The sequence below is a fragment of the Lissotriton vulgaris genome, unplaced genomic scaffold, assembly GCF_964263255.1.
Source record: "Lissotriton vulgaris unplaced genomic scaffold, aLisVul1.2 SCAFFOLD_1127, whole genome shotgun sequence".
NCBI lineage: Eukaryota > Metazoa > Chordata > Amphibia > Caudata > Salamandridae > Lissotriton > Lissotriton vulgaris.
This window is the reverse complement of record NW_028241743.1, coordinates 95299-120676: the sequence shown is the minus strand read 5'-3', so window position 1 is coordinate 120676 and position 25378 is coordinate 95299. Positions and strand designations below refer to the sequence as shown.

The 25378-nt window shown below is 40.5% G+C and overlaps 1 protein-coding gene across 1 annotated transcript in view; it reads right to left on the bottom strand.

Moving 5' to 3' along the window:
• LOC147669894 (solute carrier family 22 member 23-like) overlaps positions 1–24883 on the bottom strand; it is a 214641-nt gene extending 189758 nt beyond the window's left edge. Inside the window, exon 1 of the mRNA XM_086948163.1 lies at positions 24721–24883. Coding sequence (XP_086804289.1) covers positions 24721–24857 — 137 coding nt within the window. The 5' untranslated portion in view covers positions 24858–24883. The remainder of the gene's footprint in view (positions 1–24720) is intronic.
• Between the last annotated feature and the right edge of the window lie 495 nt (positions 24884–25378).

Genomic DNA, 25378 nt, shown 5'->3' with positions numbered 1-25378 from the left:
AGCCAATTTCCCTGATCGATCTTTGTCTGAGATTGCCAATCAATGTCCAGGACTTCGTTAACTTAGTTTCCTTGCACATGCCTTATCTTGATCATCATCTGTTACGGTTTATTTTTATGTTTCTTCATTACATAGGTTATGCTTTCAATTATAGGTTTGTCCGGCTTTTGGAGGTTGAATTTGGGACATTAATGATTACATGTACAGTATCCCAACCCAAAAGTTATTCATGCCATGCCCTGCAGTGCCATCTAAATCAGATTAACCTCTGAACTATGTAATTATAATGTTTTGCCCATATCCTGCTAAAACCCCAAAGGCTACTCACCTGCTGACCCTCCAGATTTTCCATTTGTTTAGGAATGTTATTGGTACAACTCCCTTACATGCCTGGGGCAGGATAAAGAGTATATAAGATGTAAAGTAAGACCATTCTAGCAGACTGCCTCATTAAGTTACTAAGGTTTCTTTCTGTGTGACATAGTCTCACTCATTTGAGTTTAATAAAGATGTTATTTTATATTCCAGCTTCTGTGTCAACTTCTTTGTATTAGTGAGACCCCTGAGAAGTGGATTTTTGATTTCTACAAATGGCGCGGCCAACGCGGGCCTCATCAGAGAAGTGGCTATCTGAGGGAGTGATCTTGTCAGAAGACAGGAATCTACTGAGGAGGACAGGACAGGACTCTACTAAGTAGGTACTCTGTGCACGGGGGTTCTGGGGATTCTTGGTCTCTGCAGCCCAGTATATTTCTGATCTTCCTGATTTTGATCCTCCACATGTCACTCCTGACTGAGAACCTTTTTGGCGTGAGTCTTTTAAAAAAAAAAAGACAGGTCATTTAGAACTTGGCAGTTAGAATTTGGACAACATTTGGTATAGCTTTGGAATTTTGGAATTTGTGTTGGCCAACTTTGGATTTGTATAGGTTTGTATATGCGAATTGCAATTTGTGTAGGCAGGTAATGGGGAGATTTTTCTCTATCTGGTTTTGTTGAACGGTGCAACGTATGAAGAGTACCTTAAGCACTACTTTGATTATAATATTGCATATTCTGCAGTATTTTTGGCATGCCGGTTTTCAAAGCTCACATTGAAGAATGTGTTGCTTTTTCTTGGAGGTACCATAGTTTGATGTGAAGTAAATTAGCCGGCTCCCCTAGAGGGAATACCTAAATAGGTTTAGGTATAAAAACACTTCTTCCTTAGTGATTCTGTATCCCCAGGGAATTAAAATATGGACATAATACATACAAGGATCCTCTGTTTTGTGCAATTTTAAGAATGGAGATATGCAGAGAGATTTATGGTGTTCTGCCAGCCAAAGCTAGTGAATTTAGTGTATCTTGGAAATAAAGGTCTGTGGGGCTGTTTTTGCAGTCTTTTGGAACACTATTGAGAAGCGTTTCTTGTAAATATGACTTACAACTAGTATTTACAAATGGTTTGGTTTCAGTACAGTCTGTGGGCTGTCCTTTGTTTCAGTCCTAAGTGTTGATCTGTGGATTAAATGTGTGTTTAAATGTTTATGTGGTTTTCCCATTAGTGCAACTTCTGTAAGTAAATAGTGATGGTGCTATTTATGAAATGAATGGCTAAAGCGTGCCGTATTGTGTGTCCTGAGTGTTTGACCCCTTTCTGTTTATGTCTGAAATGAGCTCAATATGTGTTTGTGGTCTTTCTTGTTGTCTTCAGTCTGTTATGCAAAATGTTAGTTAATTAATATTAATTAGAAATTAAATAAAAATCCTGAAATTAACCATGTGATATACTAAAAAAGAATGTCTGACAAAATATCGAATACACAAATATCGATATACAAAATTATCGCAACAAAAATATTGATGGCAAAAATATCGGAATCCTATCCCTAGGAAGGTAAGTACAAATATATCGAAAAAAATATAGAATGACAAAAATATTGTTCTTTGTAAAATATCGGTTTATTTTTATAAAATAAAAATCTAATATTAACAAAATACTTATAAAAGTAATGAACATATTTAAAAATATACTATAATATTTTAAATTAATACATAATGTAATACAAATTAATATTAATACATATATAAAACACAATGTATTTTTCATTAATAATAACTATAAATTAATTATTTTCATAACTAATAAAAATATAATAAATTACTAATACATTTATATACATAAAATAATCATATAAATAACAATTAACAACATAAAACTAATACGCGATCTAAAATTATTTAGCTTTGTTATGAGTAAAAATTACTATTCCCACTCCAGAGAGTGCAACAGTAGGGAAAGTGTTGGATAGCGTAGGGGTAACAATTACTATTCCAACTCCAGAGAGTGCAACAGTAGGGAAAGTGTTGGATAGCGTAGGGGTAAAAATTACTATTCCCACTCCAGAGAATGCAACAGTAGGGAAAGTGTTGGATAGCGTAGGGGTTAAAATGACATACTTTAAAAAAAATCTTTTAATACAAATGTGAACTATTAAATAAATATAAACCATTTACAATACATATACATAATTATTAAAAACATGATTAGCTAAATATATGTAACCAAAAATTATTAAATACAATTTTATAATATTTAATTACCAATTAATAAATAATTTACAATTATAAAATTAACTTAACAATGATTTTTAAATTATTATTACTTAATTACATTTAAATTAGTTACCACCATATTCCCCTATAAACACGCAACCCGCAACAGAACACATTTATCAATTAATGATTTAAAATTAATTACCAATTAATTAAAATTAATTGGTGATTCCTTCTAATTAATAAAAATTCTTCATAATTAAATTACTTCCCACCCTATTCCCCTATAAACCCATAACCCGCTACAGAACATATTTATCAATTATTCAATTAATTAAAATTAATGAAAAATAATTCAGAATTAATTAATAATTCCTACTAATTAATAATTAATTTAACATAATTAAATTACTTCCCACCCTATTCCCCTATAAACCCACAACCCGCTACAGTACTAAAAGATTTAATTAAATTAAAATAAATTATAAAACATAATAAATACAATATAATATACACAAAATGTATTTAAAAATCGATATTTGTAACATCGAAATTATTTACTTCAATATTACTGACATCGATATTTAAAACTTCGATATTACTAAGATCGATATTGAGTGTCGATATTACTTACCTTCTATATTATGTCCCTTCGATATTTAAACTTCGATATAATTGTATATCGAAATTTAAAACTCAATATTTTGTCTGTGTACCGCTAAAAAAGCTATATGTTGCTATATAATTTATAGAGTAAGCAATTACACACATGTACAAACTGTTAAATGCTTAAAAAATAATTAGAATTCACATTCACTAGGAATAAAAAAAGCCCTCAACAACGAAATTGTGTGTTTTGCAAAAAATAAACTTACAGCATTTTCCTTAGATACATTGTATTAGATATTAACAGGCAAACATCATCTGAATACATTGGATTTTGCTGTATTACAGACGCATTTTTAAACTTGAAATGTCTTCGTTTTAGTTTTAAATAGACAGCCACCGTTCCCACGTTTTCAACACTAAGAAACAGCTGTTGCTGCCGCTTAGCAAGCAACACGAAGCAATCACGAATAAGACAGGAATGTTTACTCAGGCAGGACTTCGCCCTCAGTTAAACACGGGTGAATCTTTGCATTTCAGGATGCTGTTTTAAAAAGGTTCCAAAACTAAGGTTCATTATTTTGTATTGCAGGAAGACATTTCAATTAAGGGTTTCCTCTCTTTAAGCATTTTTATAAGCATATTCTTGGTTCTAATGTTAAAATAATTGTCCGTCTTAAAAGTGGCGCAAAAATGTGTCATGTTTCAAGTTAGGCTTATGCGCTTAGGCTTGTGAATGAATGCATCTAAAATGATAGGCAAGGGATGCAGCTTGCTTTTATATGTGGAATTATCAAAAATGATTGGGTTTATTAAAAATTATTTATGAAAAATAATTAAAAATAAGTGCTTCTAAAATCGTTTTTACTATTTCTATTTATAAAGCTTAATACTCCTACTGTGACCTCCTAGCGTTATAATTTAAGTTGTGTTGTACTGCATAATGAGGACATTTGCATATGGAATTTCACTTGGCACAGGCGTAAAGAACTCATTTTTCTATGGATTTACATGAGATATGTCTAACGTCCAATCTCTGCAATCTGTAAAGAACATTCTGAGGATGATTAATATGTAGCACAATTACAGGATATTTATTTTTAAGTGCCCCAGGTGGCAAAGTCGAAATTGGGTGAGGGCACTATTTAGGCAGCATTTTTTTTCATTTAGAGTAGCTTTTAAAGTGCCTTAGGCTTCAGTAAATGCATACATTTAGGTATAATACAAATGTGCAGGTTGTTCTCATTTGGGGTTGCTTTTAGTGTCTGTGAGCCAATGTGCCCGGTGCAGAGGTTTGAGTTTAATATCAGGGTTGAAGGTTTTAACTCTAGCTGGGCCTACTGAGACGTTCATCCATTTAAGGTTGATGAAATGAGTACCATTGCATAGGGTGGTAACAAGCATTTGTTCTAAAGCTGGTATGTTGTGTTGTGTTCTGTGAATTATTCACAGTAGATGTTTAAGTCTGGGAATAGGAGTGGATTGTGGCCCCTAAAGGGAGTAATATATATGGTATGTGGTTTTGGATAGGGTTGGTTATTGCAAGTTAGAAAGAGTTAGGAAGGCTTTTTGTCTTTGACAGCTTCAGGGTGAAGAGAGAGAGGGCTGAGGAGAGGCAGATTTGACCTTGAGGTCAGTAAGGTGGGGGTTAGCAGTATGTTGAAACAAGATATGAGTTTTTGTATGACTCCTTTGAAGAAAAAATGTTAGTGTGTTTTTCATGTTTTTGCATTTATCCTTCTATGAATTGTTCCTGCTGGTCCTGTGTGTTAATAGCGACACAGTAAGTTGTATTTGACAGCTGATCACCACTAACTGGTGACCAGTTGTCAAAAGGAGGGTGAGGAAAGTAAAAGAAAGTGTACTTTTAATTTTAAGCCTGACAAATTAAGCAGGCCCGAATATTGGGTTTTGGGCTGCATGAAGTGCGTGCGTCACTGGTCATTTACATGTGCTATTGTAATTTGTCTATGCTTTTTGTGCTTGGTATACAGCACGTATATCTGATGGCTTGACATGTTTTTTTTATGTAGGTTTTTGTTTTATGTTGTTGCTTCTGATACTATTACAAGTTTTCCAGTGTTGTGAGGGGATGTCATGACGATGTACATTTTTGAGAAACAGTTGGTTGAACTTGCTCTGAGACTAAATTTCACAGATATGATATTTTCATACTGTGAACAAGACAGACAACACTTCACCAGTGCATCATGTCTATTCGGCTATAATGGTATTAAAGAAAAATAAAAGATATACAGGATCAAAGTGTGTCACCTGCAGTTAGTCACATTACTGCCCCTTCCCTCAAGGAACAGGCAGCCCTAGATTTATGTTTCCTTGATTGGACCTAAGGATGAAATTATAGATCTAGGACTCTTGTACAAGGTGACTTAATTTCTATATTGCATTAATTAATCATGTTCTGCTTCCTAAGTACAAGGTTTCATTTTCCCCGGGGAAGGAACTGGAACAGTAGCAGAGATTACCGTATATGGTGTAGCGGCCAGCGGTAGAGTTAACATTTGTGTAACTTTGGCCTTTTGTGTATCATCCGTACTACTGGTGTTGTGTCACATGCCTGACTATCACCCAAGTAATTTCTTGTCCTTCCTATAGATTTTTGTTTTGCTGCTTCTCCCCTGATCGATGTCACATTGTTCCTAGTTATTGGGGATTTTAGTTGTGTCCTAGTCCCATTTCCCTTTTCCGTATTCCTTTCACCAGTCAGCCCATTTATTATTGTTGGTGTATTGTTCAGGTTCTCACTTCCAGACTGCAGTGATGTACCAGGGACCCCAATATTCTGTATAATTCCCTTTTGTATGACCAGATGGGTTTTTCAAGAATTTTACTTGATGCCCACTTAGATGTTTTTTTATATAGTCTGACTGTCAGGGTAGTGATGGAATGCACAGTTATTAAAGGGAGGTATCTACATGTCCCTGATAATCTGTATCATGTGCTTTCTCTTTTGAGGGGTTCTAAATAAGGAATTTAGGAACACCTAGACTTAATCATTGAGGAAAATATGTTTTCCCCCATTAGACAATGTCACTACGTGTGAGGACATTCATTCATATAGAATTCCCATGTAACTATCTACCCCTAGATGGTAGAGGATATGCACTCACATTGAAGCCACTCCTTTGAAGATTGCAGGCCACCTGCTTGCAATCCCCTTGTTAAATACAATGAACTCTTTTTGCACTGAATTTGAAGGAAACTAACAACTGTCACATTTCCTACTTCACTAGGTTCTGCGGTATCAAGTCATAATAACCTGCAGAATGTGGATTTAATTCCCATCAGTGACAGCTACAGATGAGGGCCGGAATTCTTGGCCCTACAGTCCCAGCACCCAGAAAAGTAGCAAGGCTGGACAGTGATCACCAGCACACCATCAATGGTATCTCCAAAGCATCGTGCTTTCTTCATCAGAAGGCGTTGAACATCAGAAAAAAAGAAGGAGGAGCTGTTGATGGCAGGGTTGATTTGAGCCTTGGGATTTCAACCTGTCATGTGCTGGTAACCTCTGACAGGGTGCAGTCCCTTGAACCCCTTGGCCTGAGTTTTGCCCCCCCTTTTCTTTGCTCCAATGGAAGGGCAGGGCACGGGAGGATCCAAGATTGACAAAAGGCACTACATTATGGTGCCCATGAAAGAGCAGCCTGAGCGTCCTCCGACACTGAATAATGAGTGTTGGAGCCTGAGAATGTAGACCATGGTCTGCATGAGATGATCTGTGCCCATGACCAATGAAGAGCACATTATTTGTAGTGTCTGCCGCAGAGGAGAGACACTGGTGCACTGCCTTGAGACATTGAGACTTGAGTGAGTTGTGAGTGTTTGCCAGGAGGGCACTCCAACTAAGCAGTACTATTTTCATGAAGAGGCCTGAATCGAGAGGCCCAATGCGGAAGAAGACAATGGAAGCAGATTTGATAGACGATAGAAACCTGCCAGAGAGGCTTTGAACGGACTTTGGGCACAGTTGCACAAGCGATTCCAGTGCAATTGTATAAAGTAAATGTTAATTAAGTTCTCATTTGACTGAATTGCCATGGAAGAGGAAGTGGCTCCGCCTCTAGCATCCAAAAATGGTCCACCAGAAGTGAGTCTTTGTGCTACTATGTGTGTTCGGAGACCTGTCCCGAGAGAAGTAGAGAATAAGATGTTACAGCAACACCTTGACGACCTAATGAATATCGATATAGACCTAGATTCAGATTAACATAAGTCTTCGGTTATTGCCTACGTAATGGCAAAAGGAGGGTCTGAGGTTCTGTAATTCTCGAGTCGGACTCCATTTTGTTCTGTGCCACCATTTTGTGTTGCCCTCACGTAGGCCTGTGAAGGTAGCCTGGCGCATAAAGTGGCCTGGCCTTCTTAGTTTATGTATACATTCTCTAAGGTTTCTTTTTGACTCTGAAATGAACTGTAAGAAACTGACCTCTTCACCTGAAACTGACCTCGCAAAGCCAATTTACCTGATCGATCTTTGTCTGAGATTGCCAATCAATGTTAAGGACATAGTTATCTTTTAGTTTCCTTGCACATGCCTTATCTTGTTCATCATCTGTTACTGTTTCTTGTTATGTTTCTTCATTACATGGGTTATGCTTTCAATTATAGGTTTGTCCGGCTTTTGGAGGTTGAATTTGGGACATTCTTAATGATTAACTTTTGGGTTGGGATACTGTACATGTAATTATGCCATGCCCTGCAGTGCCATCTAAAGCAGATTAACCTCTGAACTATGCAATTATAATGTTTTGTAGTGTAGTTCCTAGTTTCCCACTAGGCCCTGCGCGTTGGAATAACAAACAGTAGTATCGACGTGGAACTGCTTATATTCCAGGCCTCCACTGACTATGCTAAACTTAATTGGGTTGTGTTACCAACTAGCTCAGAGGTCACTGGAAACTTTCTTCTCTGCATAGGAAGTGATCAGCTTCCTTGGCACAGACAAGAAGGGATTCAGTTTTCCAACAACCGTGCAACATGACAACTTTGCTCCTCAGATCAAGAGTCGATCTCTAGGGTCGTGTGAAACAATAGACATGTATTTCACTCAGTCTAGTGCAGTTTACTTTCACGAGATGTAGAGAATAGAGAGACGGGCGTTTGTCAATAAAGGGTTAACATTTATTGAACAGTCTTTCTTCTCGTACAAGAGAAATGTATTGCCACAATTGCAATAATTGTTATTATAAAAAGTACGTACAGTAAGATAAGTATTGCGAAATAGAACTGTAAAAGCATTGATATGGTTTCTTAGCCATACAATGGTTTAAAAGTAATAAAACATATATACAGTCATATATACATTAGGCTAACATACTCAACTGGTGCTTCTAACTAAGCCTACCCCAGTGTGCCTGACCTAAGCCTAACACGTGAAAGGGGAGTAAGTAAGTAGCTTAAGTTAAGTTGGTTTTGCCAAGGTTTGTTTCAAGAATTCTCGTCTAAGGGTTTAGTCAACACCATACCTCTGAATAGAATGATGGAGGATTGGTATCTCCTTCAGGGGTCTCTCTCGATATCCCAGTCACCCGCGAGGGTAAACCGGAAGCGCCGGGACTGGATTTCTCTGCACGAGAAATGCAGCGGCTTCTCTCAGCGCGTCGAGGAAGGAGGGGTGACAGCGTCCGCGGTCAGCTGGGCTGGATGTCTTCGCAGAGGACGGCTGGTCGGCTCCTCAAGCGTACTGCACCATAGTTCGCGCTGTAGCGGCGATAATGGTAATCAGCAGCTTCACCACCACAGGATAGCAGGCTGTAGCGACAGACAACGAACTCGCAGCTCGTATCTCTCACAGCTCACATTGCTTAAGGCAACGTTGGTAATATTTATACCTGACAGGTGCCGGGTTTGACGCAAGTTTGCTGGACATAAGACGTCAATTAAAGATGTCACTAGGAAGTGACAGTTATCAGTTGCTCATTAGAGTTCCATTACTAATCAAAACATAGCAAGCGGGGATTTCCAGGTTTGCTAAGTTTTTATCTTGTTGAAGAACTCGGAGTGTTATCTAGGAATATCAGATAGTGACTGCTGCACTGTCATTGCACTAATTGGTCGCAAAGGAAGTAGCAGAGAGTCATGCTGGAATGTGGCTCTGTTCGTGTGAGGCCAGAGATGACTTTTCAGAAAATCGCACTTGAACGGTTATGCCAATATAGGGAATAAATAGATTTATAGCCGAATAGGGGCATAAGGTCACAGTATCGATCAGGAACCTAGATAAGCACGCAACACCCACTCCACGTTTTCATGTCCATCAAAATTACTAAAACTAAGCAATAAGATGCATGTGTAACATTGCCCACCCCAAAATACATAAATGCATTCGAAATAGGCGTACTTGTAATACATGGAATTTAGGTACTGTACGTTTTTTAAAGCATAGTAATCATTCAAAAAATTATTGCATATGAAATCAATGAACGATTATGCAAAAGGAATTACACATGAAGTATCTCTGACAGAAGAAATGCGAGATAAATCATCACATAAAAATGCATTGTAATAACATGTGTGCTAGAGGCTGGTGTAATATTGTTATGTCTCTAGATGTGTTTAGAAATAGAAGTGTGAAGCTTCTGTTCTCTAAGAATAGTTTTTACGTTAAGCAAAGAATTGTTCGTGCCAAAAAGAGAGGGTCAATATTTTTTTTTAAAAAATTGTCCAATTCAAAGAAAATAGATTTCCAAAGCTCCTGGCAGTTTTTGTTGAACAAAACTGAAGGCCGAATTCAGAGTTCATGGGAACGCTGTGTGTCGGAAAGCTTCTCAAAAGTAATTGTTTCTCTGTGGGTGAGAACATCGTATCAGACAGGCTCGCAAAGAATTGGTCTACAAAATCAGGTGATAGTTCAACCAAATTAGATAGCGCTGTAACTTGGCAGGTGTGAGAATGATTGCTGTCATCGAAGGCAGGACCAGCAATGCTCACAGAACGTTGTACCTGGATGATGTTGCTTTTGTCACTCGCTCCACTGTTACCACTTGGCTGTAGTACAGGAGTCTCCACGAATGCCGTCATCAGGATTGGTAGCCGCTGGGGACAACACAATGCGTGAGCCGTTATTGGACTGAGCAAAGTATCGACGTCCATTGGTACTGCTGATGGAAGTGAAAGACAGATGTCCAACACGCATTCATCGCCGCAAAGCATACACCGTAGCACAGGTAAAATGCAATTTTGCCATATCGGTCTGAATGAAAGGAACCAGGTCATGTTTAGATCTCTCAGCCTGGCCAATCCGAGGACGTTAGTTATCCTGTCCCTGTAGCGCATTGCTAGGATTGTCTCTTCCATTCCCATGGGAGCTATGTCTGAGCCGAGGCTTGCCATAACGTAGCAGGATGGTCAAAAATAGAATCCCTGCGATGAGTCCCAAAAATAGTGGAATGCCGCCAAAAATGGAGTGCACAAAATTAGGAAAGATTCCCAAAATTGCCTGGAAGGATGTTAGCAGTCCCGTAAAGACTGTCTTAAATATGCCTGGGATGCTTGTTGCACTAGACATGTTAAGGAGTTGGCTGAACATTTCTACGAAATGCACGGGGCAATTTGTTGATAAAAGGTCATGGACTTCAGTAGCCGTCCTTGCGACTAGAAGATCATACGTCTCTTTAGATGACGTTATAGGCACTGTTGTCTGTAAAAGCACAGATTTCATTTTGCTTAATGTATCAATTCGTATAGAATAGAGATTCAGACGAGGCCAGAGGGGAGTCACTATGTCTGGAGGCCCGCTCGGGAACAATGCTTGCATGCAACATTTGACCATGGACGTTACTTGTACTAGATAACTTTTCCCTGGCGTCAGGCCACAGCACCTGTGATCCGTTCTAAGAATGTAACTCCCGTTTGCGAGTTGCATAAAGAAGGGCTCTATCTGAGTTGCAGGTGTGACTAGCTGGTGGCATGAAAGGTTGTTTGAATTTCCATCACATGCCCCGTGTAAATTAATACCCTGACACAAAAGTATACCGCTTAGTGAGTGTTTACAGTTGTCACCACTAAGGAATACATTTTTGTCGCTGTCACTATAGCAAGAATGAGTGTATGGTAATTTCCATTCGGATTTTACATATCCCTTACCCAATTGTTCATATTGGCCAGCAGGTATGTACTCAAGGCATTTATGAAATCGGAATTGTGATAATTCCGTGTATTATCCATTCAATGACAGGACTCTCTGACATTGTCAATGGTAATCTCTCGAGTTTTTCGATGCTCAGGATTGTATAGTCTCCTCCTTTCTGTGCCAAACTGATCTGTTTATCAGTAAGGTTAAAACTGGAAAATAATGACGTTGTGTTTATTAAACGCCAAGGCACATAGCCTGAACGAAGATTTTGCAGCGTCCAGCCTAATTCTATAATAGAGCGTAATTGAGACTGGCCATGTTGTAACATTAGCAAATCTCTGTCTATCACATCAAAGGCAGAGGATACAATATTGTCCAAAGAATTTATTCTGGAAGACAGAGTCATTAACCCATTGTCTACTACAGAAAGTGATTTCTCCAAATTAATACGATCAATTTCTCGTATTTTTTCAGCAGTTTCAATTTGCTTTACTTTCTAAGCCTCGTTGTAAGCAGCATAGATACTGGTCGCTATGAAACGCTTTTGACGCTGTTTGCGTGGTCCAAGAATGAAATCGCGCAAATCAGCACCATCTTTTAATAAAGACAAGTGTTGCTTAATTTCAGCCAGTGTGGATGTAGTTAGCCATTCTAGGCAGAGTTTCCCTACACTGTATGTTGTTATAATCCCTGGATGTTGTCTCTGGGAGTATCTAGGGTCTAATCTGGTCATTTTTAAACCCTGTGTTTTATTCAGGAATCTATCTTGACAGCTATTTGTGTCTGTAGGCCAGATTAACCACTTTTTCCAATCAGGATGTGTTCTGTTGAAATGTAAAATGTGTGACACGTCTAATTCAATATCTGCGGTTGCATTTTCAGGTATTGGCTTCGGTATAGACGGTGTTTTAAGGTCTTTGTTCTTGGCTAGGCCAAGACAAGATGTTTGGTGTACAGTGTCATTTAAAAATAACATTTGTTCCGGTATCATGCAGGTTCTAAACAGTGCTTCTATGCCTTGCACCTGCCAATCTTTTGTACCCCAAATTGTTTTCGTTTCAATATTATTTTTCCAATAATCAAAACCAAATGTCATCATTTTGTCATAAAATGCTTCTGAATATATCAATTTAGAATTTGTCAGCATTGTTTTCATTCCTGTTTTATCTAACAGTTTATAATAAAACGTTTCTGCATCACTGGTGTTAAACCCTGAGAAGTATTTGAATTTCTCAAAAAATGCTTTAGAACTGCTTTTAGGAGGTGTAGAACAATGTTCCCATTGATTATACATAAAAACATTTCTAGGCTGTGCAGATTTATGCAGATAATGATCCCCATAGTGGGTGTAACAGAATAACTGCTCCTAACTAGATGAACCTTGTAAATAATCATGATCTGTGAATCTAGCTGACATTACTAAATCAGACATCATGTCATTAATACTGTTAAAGTCCCAATCATCAGAGAATGTACTAGGTGTCACAAAGTCACTTAAGGAAACCTTTAGTTGATGAGGATACTTCAGGATTTCGACCGGACCATAGATCTCATAGTCTGTTTTCTCCCATACTACCCCACCAGGTATTGGAATTGCTGTGACATTTACTGTTGACAGTTCTCTTTTCTTCACATGGGATGATCTGTGTGGTTTCAGGACTAGGTTGATGTTCTGACTTGCTGTGTCCATTGTAATATATTTTCCTTCAATGAATTTTCCCAAACAAAGTACCATGAGCCAAAGCAGGAGGAAAAATACACCTAGACCGAACCAGAACTCTAGCCAAGGGGAAATAAGGTAGATTTCCTTCAGTTGATGAAAGAGTTCCGTTGCTTTTTCTTTAAAAGACTTTTTTGTTTCTGGCATCACTTCGGGATCGTTTTGATCTTCAGAGAAGTTGTCGAAGTTGATGAAATAACCAGAGGCAGTTCTATCAATTGATGGGATTGTTCTTTCAATCTATCTCTCGGTAGCACTTTCTGATGCCACATCATTGTAGACTGGTGTTGTTTCTTGACGAACTGTTTCAATCTGTGTTTCAAGAGGCACGAGTTCCATGGCATTATTGCATAGTCCTTCATTGTGCACTGCAGGCTGATCGAATGTGATGAGTCTTTCAGTTTGAACCTCTTGGATTGTTGCAAGTTTGGGTATTCTGTTGTTTCTTGGGAGTCCACTGGGCCTACTGTTGATTATAGGCCACATGCTTGTGGTTTTACCAGATCGATGGACACGACTCTGTTCTCCTTTTTACCAGCAAGGGGCGGTAGCACAACTGATCTTGTTCCGGTGACTGCTAAGACAGGTACTGCTTTTCTGTAAGAAGGCCCAAATTCCTTCTTCACCGCGATCTTTTCTCTGACTAGATCCCCAATCTTTGGAATCCAGACAGGCCTTGCTGGGGCTGTTGCGGGTGGTGCCTCGTCAGTGGTACTTGGCTGTTGCTTTAACTTTGTGTTGCTTAATGATTTTCTTGTTTCATTCAGTTCCTGTAAAACAGCCAAACGGTCTTTTACATCAAAGTGCTTCGTTTCTTCTTGTACCACTGACATCTGACTATCGAGGTCCTGAACGTTCATTCTAATTCCGAACAATAGTTCGTATGGGCTGAAACCTTTTAGAGAATTTCTTGGCATGTTGTTAAGACTAGTCTGGACACTTATTAAATGTTTGACCCACCCAGCGCCTGAACCTAATACCTTCGCTGTTATAGATTGCTTTATGTCACGGTTTTTTCTTTCTACCACACTGTTCCCTTCCGGGGTATGACGGACAAGAATACCGCAACCCAATTCCCATGCTGGCCATGGCCTCCCCCCAAGCTCAAGAGCTAAAAGCAGGACCCTGGTCAGAATGGAACGTGGTAATTGCGTATGTGCCGATATAGACTCGCAAATCTTTTATAACCGTTCTAGCGTCAGCCGAGCGCTGGGGACCTCATTTTTTAAGTGCTTTTCGCCTTAACTGTTAATAGGACGCCGGGTGGGGTGTAGGCAGCGTTACGCTCTTTCTGACTGGTAGCCGGTAGCAATGTTCACTACTGCGATCCCTATTACAGTTTTCACAGTTGTTTGCATATATTTGGTGTTCTACACTCATTCCCGGCCACCAGAATACTGATTGTAATTCAGTCAGTGATTCCTTGATCTCTCTGTGCCTTAGACCCAAACCCATATGTGCGTCTGCTATTAAAAATATTCTCCTGTTCATGTTTGGAATTACTCTATCCCCCACTCCAGGGATTCGAGCAAAAGGAACGGAGTTTGCATCGATTATGTATGCATAATTGAGTGGATAGTTTACGGGTAGTGCTGCACAGTCGCCTTTTACGGTCGTTTTTACTGCTAGCATGGTGTCCCCGTCTATGTACTTATCTGTACGCTTTTTTGTGGCTACGGAAGCCGGGTTAGTTGCTTCCGCGGTGGCTGTATTAGCCAATGAATTCCCTGCAACGTGAACGCCATCACGTTGAAGACTCTGTGCGTGATTCACGTGAGTCTTTTGTAGTTCTTTGTGTAAAAGAGCTACCTCGTTCCAGAGCAATTTATGCTTTATTGTGGCACCTGTGTCATCTTTGTAGTCGTTTTCGATCCAACTCTGCAGTTTATGGTTGTAAGAGTTGACGCAAAAATGAGAATCGCACACTAAGTGTGGGGAATTCGCGTTCTGCATTTTCGAGCGCCATCTTTAAAGATCTGATTTCAGTTCTTTGAGCCGAACAGTACTTTATTGATTCGGTTTTTGTTATTTTCGGTCTGAATTTACCGCACAGCCAACGACCTTTAATGATCGCACATGCTGCATTGTAGGATTTACTCTCTACGTTGAAATGCTGTACAAAGCTATCTGTATAGATTATACAGGCGTATTGTGGGAGAGGCAGAATTTCGATTGGCAGAGGATATTCTTCTTCATATTCTAAATCATTCAGTTCTTCAAATTGCGGAGCAAAATAGTATTTCACGTCTTCCGCTCCTAGAGAATCTATACACTGTATCCATTTCGGATCCAGTGACACTGTAGGCAGGTTTACTGGGCTGAATAGCGCCTCGAAGGCGGATTCCGCTGTAAGGATATTAATCCGTTTGCCGTGTGCTAGTTCTCGTTCATTTGCTAATGCGATTTGCACTGCGTTCACAGTTCTTTCTGTGTGACCGAATGTTTTTTCTGCTTGTGTACAAGTGAGATTTAATTGAAATTGGTACCTTTTCTCCCTCATTAGAGGTCAGGTACGTGAATCCGCATCTTCCTGGGATGACTCGGATTACAAGATCGATCGTGTTGTCACGTGTATCTAATTTTGTTTTTGCTAACATGTCTGTTTGCAATGATCTCAAAATCTGTGTGTTTTTGAGTCCAATTGATTTGTTTTAAATCATGTTTTATTAGTTCGTAGAGAGGTTTAACCCTCTCTGCGTAATTTAGAATGTAAGTTCTTCCGAAATTCAGAAAACCTAGAATGGATTGTAAATTCTTCAGCGTTTTTGGAGCTTGGAGTACAGCGCACTTCTCTAAGAAGTTGTCCGCTAGGCTTTTCCCTTCACTTGATAATTCGTACCCTAAGAACAGTACTGTCAGATGGGCAATTCGGGACTTTTTAAAGTTGAATTTGTAACCCTCTGCTGCGAACCCAAGTATAATGGTGTTCACTCTTTTCAAGTGAGTATCCAAGTCGTCGTCTGTGAGGTAAATATCATCTACGTAAGATAATGCTTCATCATCATAGATTTGTAGTAACTCTGTTACCCTAGCTGAGAATAGTCCTGGGCTGTTCTTGAACCCCTGTGGGAGTCGACAGAATTTTTTCTGTGACCCAAATGCGGAGAAAGCGGTCAAATATCTGCTTTCCGGTGCAATGTTTTGACAAAAGAAACCATTAGAAATGTCTAATGTCGTTTTGTATTTTTTCCTAACTATGTTATTCATTAGGGCTGCACTATGCGAGTTTTGTACTGCAAAAGTTTTGCAACATGTATTAAGATGTCTGTAGTCCAAAACTAGACGATATGAATTGTCTGGCTTGGAGACAGGAAACAAAGGATTGTTCATTTGAGAGGTGCATGTTTCAATCACCCCCTGGTACTCAAGTTGATCTAAGATCTCCGACTTGTTTTTTAGCTTCTTGCTTTATGGGATACTGCCGTTGGGCAGTTGGTTCACTTTTTAATTGTATTTTGTGAGGCGTAGAATCCTCATCCCATCCTACATGATTTTTATATAATGCAGGTGCCAGGGCTACTGCCCATTTCCTTGCATATGTATATTTTTTGTGAATCGGAATGTGATTCGAGAAGGCAGGCATAATCACTTCTTCGCCACGAGGGCACTCCCTGACAAACTCCGGGGGCCAATCTTTTTCAGCTAACAGATTATCATAGCCTTTTGAGAGCTTATCCCAAAATAGACCCTTAATTTTCCTAGTCTTATCACCCTCTATACGCAATGTTATTTCGTATATTTTATGGGGTTCGCTAAGTCTGGCGTCGGCAGTTTCAACCTAAATGTATTCATTCGTGTCCACTGTCTCCAGATGACTCATCAAGATCTTGCGCGCTATACTGATTTCTGCTGCACTGTCCAACATTGTCAATGCCCACTCCCCGTTTTTCAACTGTGTCCTCAGTATTCTCGGCATTGTTGATTACTCTAATACTGGCTACCTTCTTTTTAGGAAATTTAGATTTCTTATTTTGAGCAGGTTCCTTGTCTTTGGACTTGGTGTGCTCTCCTGGGTCTGACCGTCCTCTTCTTTCCGAATTCTGTGGAAGAGATCGAGAGGGACGTGTATCAATACTTTGATATCTATCAGGTTTTTTTAGATTATCCCTATTTCTAAGGTTATATCTTTTTTCAGAGGGCTCCCGTTGGGGAGACTGGCGTTCGAGTCTGAGTTCTTTCCCTCCGTCGAGGAGACCTTCCTCTGGACTGGAAAACTTTTTCCTTGGGAGTGGATTGTTTATTTCCATCCCAGCTCTTTTTAGGAGTGTTTAAATTATTTTTAATAAATAATTTTTCAGGATTTGAGCAGTTGGGGCTTAACTGGTTTTCCACCCAAGCTGTCTCTACCTAATTCTTCATAGCACTTTTCTATGATTTTTGCAAGCTCAACAGGATCTTTTATATCTGTTTCCCTCAACTTCTGGCGGATCGCCACAGATGCTGCTTCTCCTCTAATGTTGGCTAATAATATAGCCGTGACCTGCTTGAAATCTTTCAGTAATTTCATACCTAGATTTAAAGCGGGTTCTGGACCGAATTCATTTTGAATCTGTTTTAGCACTTCTGGTATTACCGCCATAGACGGAACACCGTGTGTTTTTGTGTAAATGGAAGCAAAGACTGTACCCCAAGTGTCACAGTCCTCCACGTGTGGTGCGATTCCCATAGGAAGGCAGATGGTCAAGATTCTGTGTTTTTCTATAGGGGTAGTATCAGGAAATACTGCCTCTATTTGAGTGATTTTCTGTGCTAACCAGAAAGGAATTTGTTCCCGTTTTACGGGTGTTTTACCAAGACATGACTGTATGTTCTGTGGTGTAATTTTATTTGTGTTCCCCTGATGAGGGGTCAGCTGGTGTGAATTAACAGCTGGCTGGACTGTTGCAGTCCGCATTACATATTGGACTAATTGCCTATGTATTTTTATTAATGTGTTGAGCTGTGCTAACAGCTCTTCTCTAGACATTTTTACAATGTCAGGATGTGGTGTGTAGCTGGCTGGAACCGGCTACGTGGCTCCTGGTCTACCTAGTGGACCGAGCCTAGTTATTTGATCAGTGTTTTAGGGCACCATTAAACCAGAGCAGGTGCTCTTGAAATTTAAGTGGAATTTCAGTCTCCTCGAAAGGAGCGTACTCTTCCGGAGGTTTCCCTATTTTGTAATAGTGAAACTCTTTTGTTATAGCGTTTACCGCTGGAAAGTTTATCCATGAATAGATTACCTCTGTCTGCCGATACTCGTGAGCCTCTATCACGAAAATTACTGTACCACCTTGAGGTGTCAGTCCGTTTTCTATAAGTTTTAAAGTTATAGATCTTCTTAACCCCTTCCACACTCATGACGAGCTGGGCTCGTCATGGTGTAGCCTCCTCAAACACTGATGACGAGCCCAGCTCGTCATAAAACAATGAAAAAGAACAATTTGCAGCACAGAGGGGGAAAACGCATAGCAGCCATGGAGTTAACTGGACCGGGATGATAATAGCACCCGGGTCTGTGTATTCGGGACCTTGCTGAGTCGCATCTGCTGCGGCCCCAGCGGTGCCGTTGTTTTCTACTGACATTGTATAAATGCAGTTTTTGCAGAGTAGGTCTCCAAGGAGACAAAGATTAGATGCACAATATTTTGGAACACTGTATCCTTCAACGTTGAATAAACCAGAGCTTTACATAGGAATCTCTTCCTACTAAGGTCGGGCGGATTTTAACCTTTCACCCACTCCAGACGTCTATTTGAGTATTTACGGGAGAAAGGGGTGTGAAATATGCACGACTGAGTTACTCTACAAGTCTTACGTTAGTTTATCGCCTTTCCAAACGTTTGGGCGCCATGTAGTGTAGTTCCTAGTTTCCCACTAGGCCCTGCGCATTGGAATAACATAAACAGTAGTATCGACGTGGAACTGCTTATATTCCAGGCCTCCACTGACTATGCTAAACTTAATTGGGTTGTGTTACCAACTAGCTCAGAGGTCACTGGAAACTTTCTTCTCTGCATAGGAAGTGATCAGCTTCCTTGGCACAGACAAGAAGGGATTCAGTTTTCCAACAACCGTGCAACATGACAACTTTGCTCCTCAGATCAAGAGTCGATCTCTAGGGTCGTCTGAAACAATAGACATGTATTTCACTCAGTCTAGTGCAGTTTACTTTCACGAGATGTAGAGAATAGAGAGACGGGCGTTTGTCAATAAAGGGTTAACATTTATTGAACAGTCTTTCTTCTCGTACAAGAGAAATGTATTGCCACAATTGCAATAATTGTTATTATAAAAAGTACGTACAGTAAGATAAGTATTGCGAAATAGAACTGTAAAAGCATTGATATGGTTTCTTAGCCATACAATGGTTTAAAAGTAATAAAACATATATACAGTCATATATACATTAGGCTAACATACTCAACTGGTGCTTCTAACTAAGCCTACCCCAGTGTGCCTGACCTAAGCCTAACACGTGAAAGGGGAGTAAGTAAGTAGCTTAAGTTAAGTTGGTTTTGCCAAGGTTTGTTTCAAGAATTCTCGTCTAAGGGTTTAGTCAACACCATACCTCTGAATAGAATGATGGAGGATTGGTATCTCCTTCAGGGGTCTCTCTCGATATCCCAGTCACCCGCGAGGGTAAACCGGAAGCGCCGGGACTGGATTTCTCTGCACGAGAAATGCAGCTGCTTCCCTCAGCGCGTCGAGGAAGGAGGGGTGACAGCGTCCGCGGTCAGCTGGGCTGGATGTCTTCGCAGAGGACGGCTGGTCGGCTCCTCAAGCGTACTGCACCATAGTTCGCGCTGTAGCGGCGATAATGGTAATCAGCAGCTTCACCACCACAGGATAGCAGGCTGTAGCGACAGACAACGAACTCGCAGCTCGTATCTCTCACAGCTCACATTGCTTAAGGCAACGTTGGTAATATTTATACCCGACAGGTGCCGGGTTTGACGCAAGTTTGCTGGACATAAGACGTCAATTAAAGATGTCACTAGGAAGTGACAGTTATCAGTTGCTCATTAGAGTTCCATTACCAATCAAAACATAGCAAGCGGGGATTTCCAGGTTTGCTAAGTTTTTATCTTGTTGAAGAACTCGGAGTGTTATCTAGGAATATCAGATAGTGACTGCTGCACTGTCATTGCACTAATTGGTCGCAAAGGAAGTAGCAGAGAGTCATGCTGGAATGTGGCTCTGTTCGTGTGAGGCCAGAGATGACTTTTCAGAAAATCGCACTTGAACGGTTATGCCAATATAGGGAATAAATAGATTTATAGCCGAATAGGGGCATAAGGTCACAGTATCGATCAGGAACCTAGATAAGCACGCAACAGTTTTGCCCATATCCTGCTAAAACCCCAAAGGCTACTCACCTGTTGACCCTCCAGATTTTCCATTTGTTTAGGAATGTAATTGGTACAACTCCCTTACATGCCTGGGGCAGGATAAAGAGTATATAAGATGTGAAGTAAGACCATTCTAGCAGACTGCCTCATTCAGTTGCTAAGGCTTCTGTGTGACGTAGTCTCGCCCATTTGAGTTTAATTAAGATGTTATTTTATATTCAAGCTTCTGTGTCAACTTCTTTGTATTAGTGAGACCCCTGAGAAGTGGGTTTTTGATTTCACCATCCCAAAAGAAATAATGGCACAATAAAGATACCACACCACTCTAATATATTCAGCACCACCTCCATTCATCAGTAGCCTACCACTAAGTTGTGTTACTTAGGTGGAAAACTCCTTGCAGGGTACCTAGTGGAAGCACAGTGTGGTTAGCCTCCAAAATTAAATGCCAGGGAGAAGGAGGAGGAGTTTCTTGCATTGGGAGAAACAAGCAGTCAGTATGTTCGACCCAATGTCACTGATCGCTGTGAAAGAACCATGGTAGCACAGCTCAAACTTAGTCAAGGCAACAGCGTCACACAAATTCAATAAGGATTCTTGCAAAGTTTCAGGAATATCAGTTCACAGGGTAGCACCCTCAAGTACCAGGTGAGACAAAGATCCATGGATCCTAACATTTGGTTTGAAATTATAGGGAAACAACTTGGTCTATTCGCTGGTCAGTCAGCAAGTATTCTGTGCGGTCGTTAGCACCTAAATCATAGTCACCAGTGTCAATCAGTACTGTAAATCATTCAATGAGTTTGATCACTTTAGGGCTGGCCAGTGGTCCAAACCATTACCTGTTGCAGGTTTAATGCTTTTAAATCTTTGTTGGGTGCATTCTTTGGAGATCTGGTTTCTGGGATGCATCTCCAATGGGTACGAGTTCCTTCACACTTCCCATGCTTTGGACGTGTTTGCACAAAAAAAAAAGCCTTTCCCATTCTGTGGTATTATCAGTTCGGCTGAAAACTACGTGTCTTGGTATTGCATTTGGCAGAGTTTCCTGACAGCAAGAAATGTTCTACAAGCCTGTTGTAATAGAGACTATTGATGGCTTTCCATTGTCAATTATCAGAATCCTAGAATAAACTTTTTGCACTATAGTTCTCAATAATGTAATAATTTTTTGTGACCAGTGTGGCAGAGAATCCTGGCAGCAGGTGAGGAACCTTTTCTACTGAGAAGACTTTTGATAGGTCATGTGGTACCACAACCATAGACAATTAGTCTCAAGGAATCTGTGCAATGTTCGTCAGTGTGCTCAGGCAGACCTACCACTCTGATGAGGTTTCTGCTGAACCAACCTTCAGCCCTGAATTTTAAGAACCACACTCTGTCCTGCAAGTAAGTCTGTGATCCGATTATGGAAATGGTCAATCCTTGGTGCCTATTCTGTTAGCAATTCTGTTAGCACTGCTTCAGTCACCCCATGCTCTCCGACAGTTTATGTTGGTGGGACTGCAGCAAGCTCAAATCAATTGATACTGCATCTGTTTTTGTCGCAAGTGCACTAAGACTCTTGCATGGGTGGAAAATGCGGACTACATGGTCTGTGGCCACATTGGAAAAGCCAACTCTGTCTAGTATTGATTTGGACGTTCCTACCCGGCCAGTTCCAGCTGGCCCACCAAAGTAGTTCTGGTGCAAAGTTTTCAGTTTGATTAACATAGAGATTTAGAAGAAATTCCGTAATTGGAGGAGTCCAAGATCTCATTACTGCCAGCCTTCCAATGAGCATCAGTATTCAGGTCCAATCTTAAAGGGGGGGGCGGTTCCTGAAATATCTGTGTTTTGCCTAAATAGGCATATTCTTCTGTCAGTTGAAGGTGAGACAAATGGATCAGAATGCCACTATATCATGCCTCACCCATCCAGTCAGGCGGGTAACTGGGTAAGGTGAAAGGGAGCACTCAGGTACACTTTGGCTTGAAAGGCTCCTAATTGACCTTTGATGGCCACATTCACCCCATTGTATTGGCTCTGATCTCTCCAGCGAACAGGGTAAGCCACTTAGTCTACCCCAGTGTTGTCTTGGTCTGTTCCCAACAACATCACCTGTGGGCTTCTCTGGGGCACTGTGTCACTCTTCAATAGCTGTTGGGAACCCACCATCTTGGCTGTAATCAGCAGGCGGCTGAGCACCAGGGATACTGGGCGTCACCTATTTTAGCAGGCGTATCACTGCTTCAAAGACACAACATACTGTATTTCGGGTGCCATTTCTCTCTTATCGTCAGTAAATGTCGGAAATGGCCGGCTTGTCTGTGGAGTCTGATGGATATCGGGGGTGAGTGTAAGAATCACATGTGTCCCAGTGGGTTATAGCAAGGTTTCCTCCAAATTTGTGAGGGCGTTGTTGGATAAAGGTTTTATTATGGTGTCTGTTCTGATGAGTTAATTTAAGAATTGGACAGTTATATCAGTGATGGGACTGGAAGAAAAAAGGTGAGAGATTAGCTAATATTCCCAGAGCTGCCAACATTAGGGTGTAGGTAGTACCACATTGAGCCACAGGAGAGGATGCAAAAGACATGCAGGTGAGTTTCCTAAGGGAGGAAGTTTTAGGCGGCAAATCTGGAGTATGCTTCAATATACTCCGTGTTGCGGCTACCAGGAGGTGGACGATCTTTTTTGAGCTGCAAAATCTCCTGAAGAGGAAGGCAATGATGAGGGAAGCATCCAGACGAAAAGGATAATCATTGAGGGGCAGTACGATTCAATCCTTCCCCTATTTGAGTCAGGAAAGCCAGAGGCGAAACAGGGAATCCAGCTCATCAAAAAGGAAATGTTAGCTGCAGGACATGAGGCATCGATCTATTTTTCGGCCATGCTCTCCCTTCCGGCTCAGCTCCACACTTTCTGGACTACAGAAGATTTGAGAAGCAGGATGGTGGTATGGAGCCTTCAGCTACTTGGGGAGCGGGGACATGTGAATTGTAGCCCTCACATATCTGGGGGACTTGGAGAGACTTGATCAATAGGAGAGCTTATGTATGAGCATCTTTCCTTTTTCCTCTACTTCCTGGCCCCACGATTCAATAGCGTCATCTTTTAGTTTCAGGAGTCAGTGTTGTATACTCTAATTCATAGCTCAATGCCAGAGTAGGTCTATGTCTATTTCAAGCACATGAAGTCATGGTGTTATCTTTGTTGTGGTTTATTGTGCTGAATAAAAGGAAAAAAAAAAGGGAGGGAGGAATTACATGAGCACCATAGAACTTTATCTTGTTACTGTCCAAGATAAGGCTATGGAGTCCATGTACTTTTTATTTTAGCAGATTTGGTTTTCAGTTTAGCCAGGCAGTGGTGCCTCCTCGGCTAAGGAGGAGTGTCGCCACACTGCTTTTCGGCAGTGTAAAAAAAGGAAAAATAAAATAATAACTCATTGTTTTTATCATTTTATTTTTTCTTGCTGAAGCAGCTTTGGGGGGGGGGCTGCTCTGCTAAAAGCAGGGGGGGGGAGAGTGGTGGGCACTCTAAGTGCCATTCATTTCTCCTGCACTAACTCTCCGCAATTCTTTCATTATGAGACACAGACTCAGGTGCCCCGAAGGTTTCTATTTTATTTCTATGGAACCTCCTCTCCCTTAAGGGGCCCAAGTCATAGCCATTGCTATGGAAGCTCCTAGTGGCTTCAGTCTGTAATTTGCAGGTGCTCTGCTCAGCAGCAGCATATGGCCGCCACTTCTACAGTACATAAGCTAGTAACTGCACTTCAGTTTGTTTTGCTTTTATGAAACTTCTATTTCGTCACTTCATCCCAGTTCTGTTTCAGCACAGTCCTCCTTTGGTTTTCTGAAAAAATCCACCTGCCCGTTTCCACCATGTTACTATTTAAACCTCAGAGGGAGCCTGGTAGTTTTCCCGCGTTACCAGTGTGCGTGTTGGTTTTCAAGTTCCCATAAAAGATTCGTCCAGTCCCTCTGAATCCATCCTAGCTCTCCAACAATTTCTTTGTGTCACTTTCTCCTTCACTCAATGTTTAATCTTCTGCCACACTTCTTGCCTACAATATCCTCTTCATCCTCCAAATAACAACCAGGTACCATTTTACTAGAGTCCCTTTTCATTTTATATGCCATCAGCATCATATATCCCACCAGTTTCCTTTCTGCATCTTCAAAGATTTTCTGAGATGCAGATATTTATTTCACAATTTCACATTGACTGGTAAGATATTTCTAGACTCTCAAAACGCTGCGCACAAGAGGTCCGCCTGCATTCAAAATGGAGGTGTCGAAATGAGAAGCAATGGGGCTCCAACTGTTGTCTGAATAACAACGAACCATCATTAAACATTTTAGCCTTTTTTCCCCCCGAGATTCAACATTGAATTTACAGACATGAAATTTGTAAAGCCACTCAAAAAGATAAATACTTACTACCAGTAGGAGAGCATGAGGAGGAAGGGGCAGATGATGACGGCTTGAAGAATTTGCCAGTCCCTGCAGAGGGCTGCCAATCCTGGTAGAAGGAACTGCCCCGCCATCGCGATAAAACTGGCACCTATGGTGATCATGAACCTGTTCGTGGGGGGGCAGAGTTCGATCCCTGAAACCAAACAGAAAATTGAATTATTCAGTGCAGGGAACACGAGCATGCATTGCCAATCAGCTTCCAGTGCACAGACAGCGACCAATAACTTCATTTCACCTCGGTGTCAAGTTCTAGAATACTGGCCTGAATGACTTGTTTACATTCATGCTGCAGTCATTCAACAAAATGTGAATTTCTTTGGCTAAGCAATATACTTTATTCTTTTGGAGTACTCTTAATCGTATACAATTTATATTTGAGGCTTTTTTTTTTTTTACATCAGGCACATGTCGAGTGCTACGGTAGTTCAGCAATAAAAGTATAAAAACATACATGAAAGTGAGTAATGTAAATATGGTTGCCAAAACATAAAATAATGAGTATAGTATATACAATACAGCATAACACAGGATTCTCCAACTTGTACAACATAAAGATTATGGAGCATAACATTTGTTATCATATATAAATGTGTGCAAATATGTGGCCATATACGTGTACAGA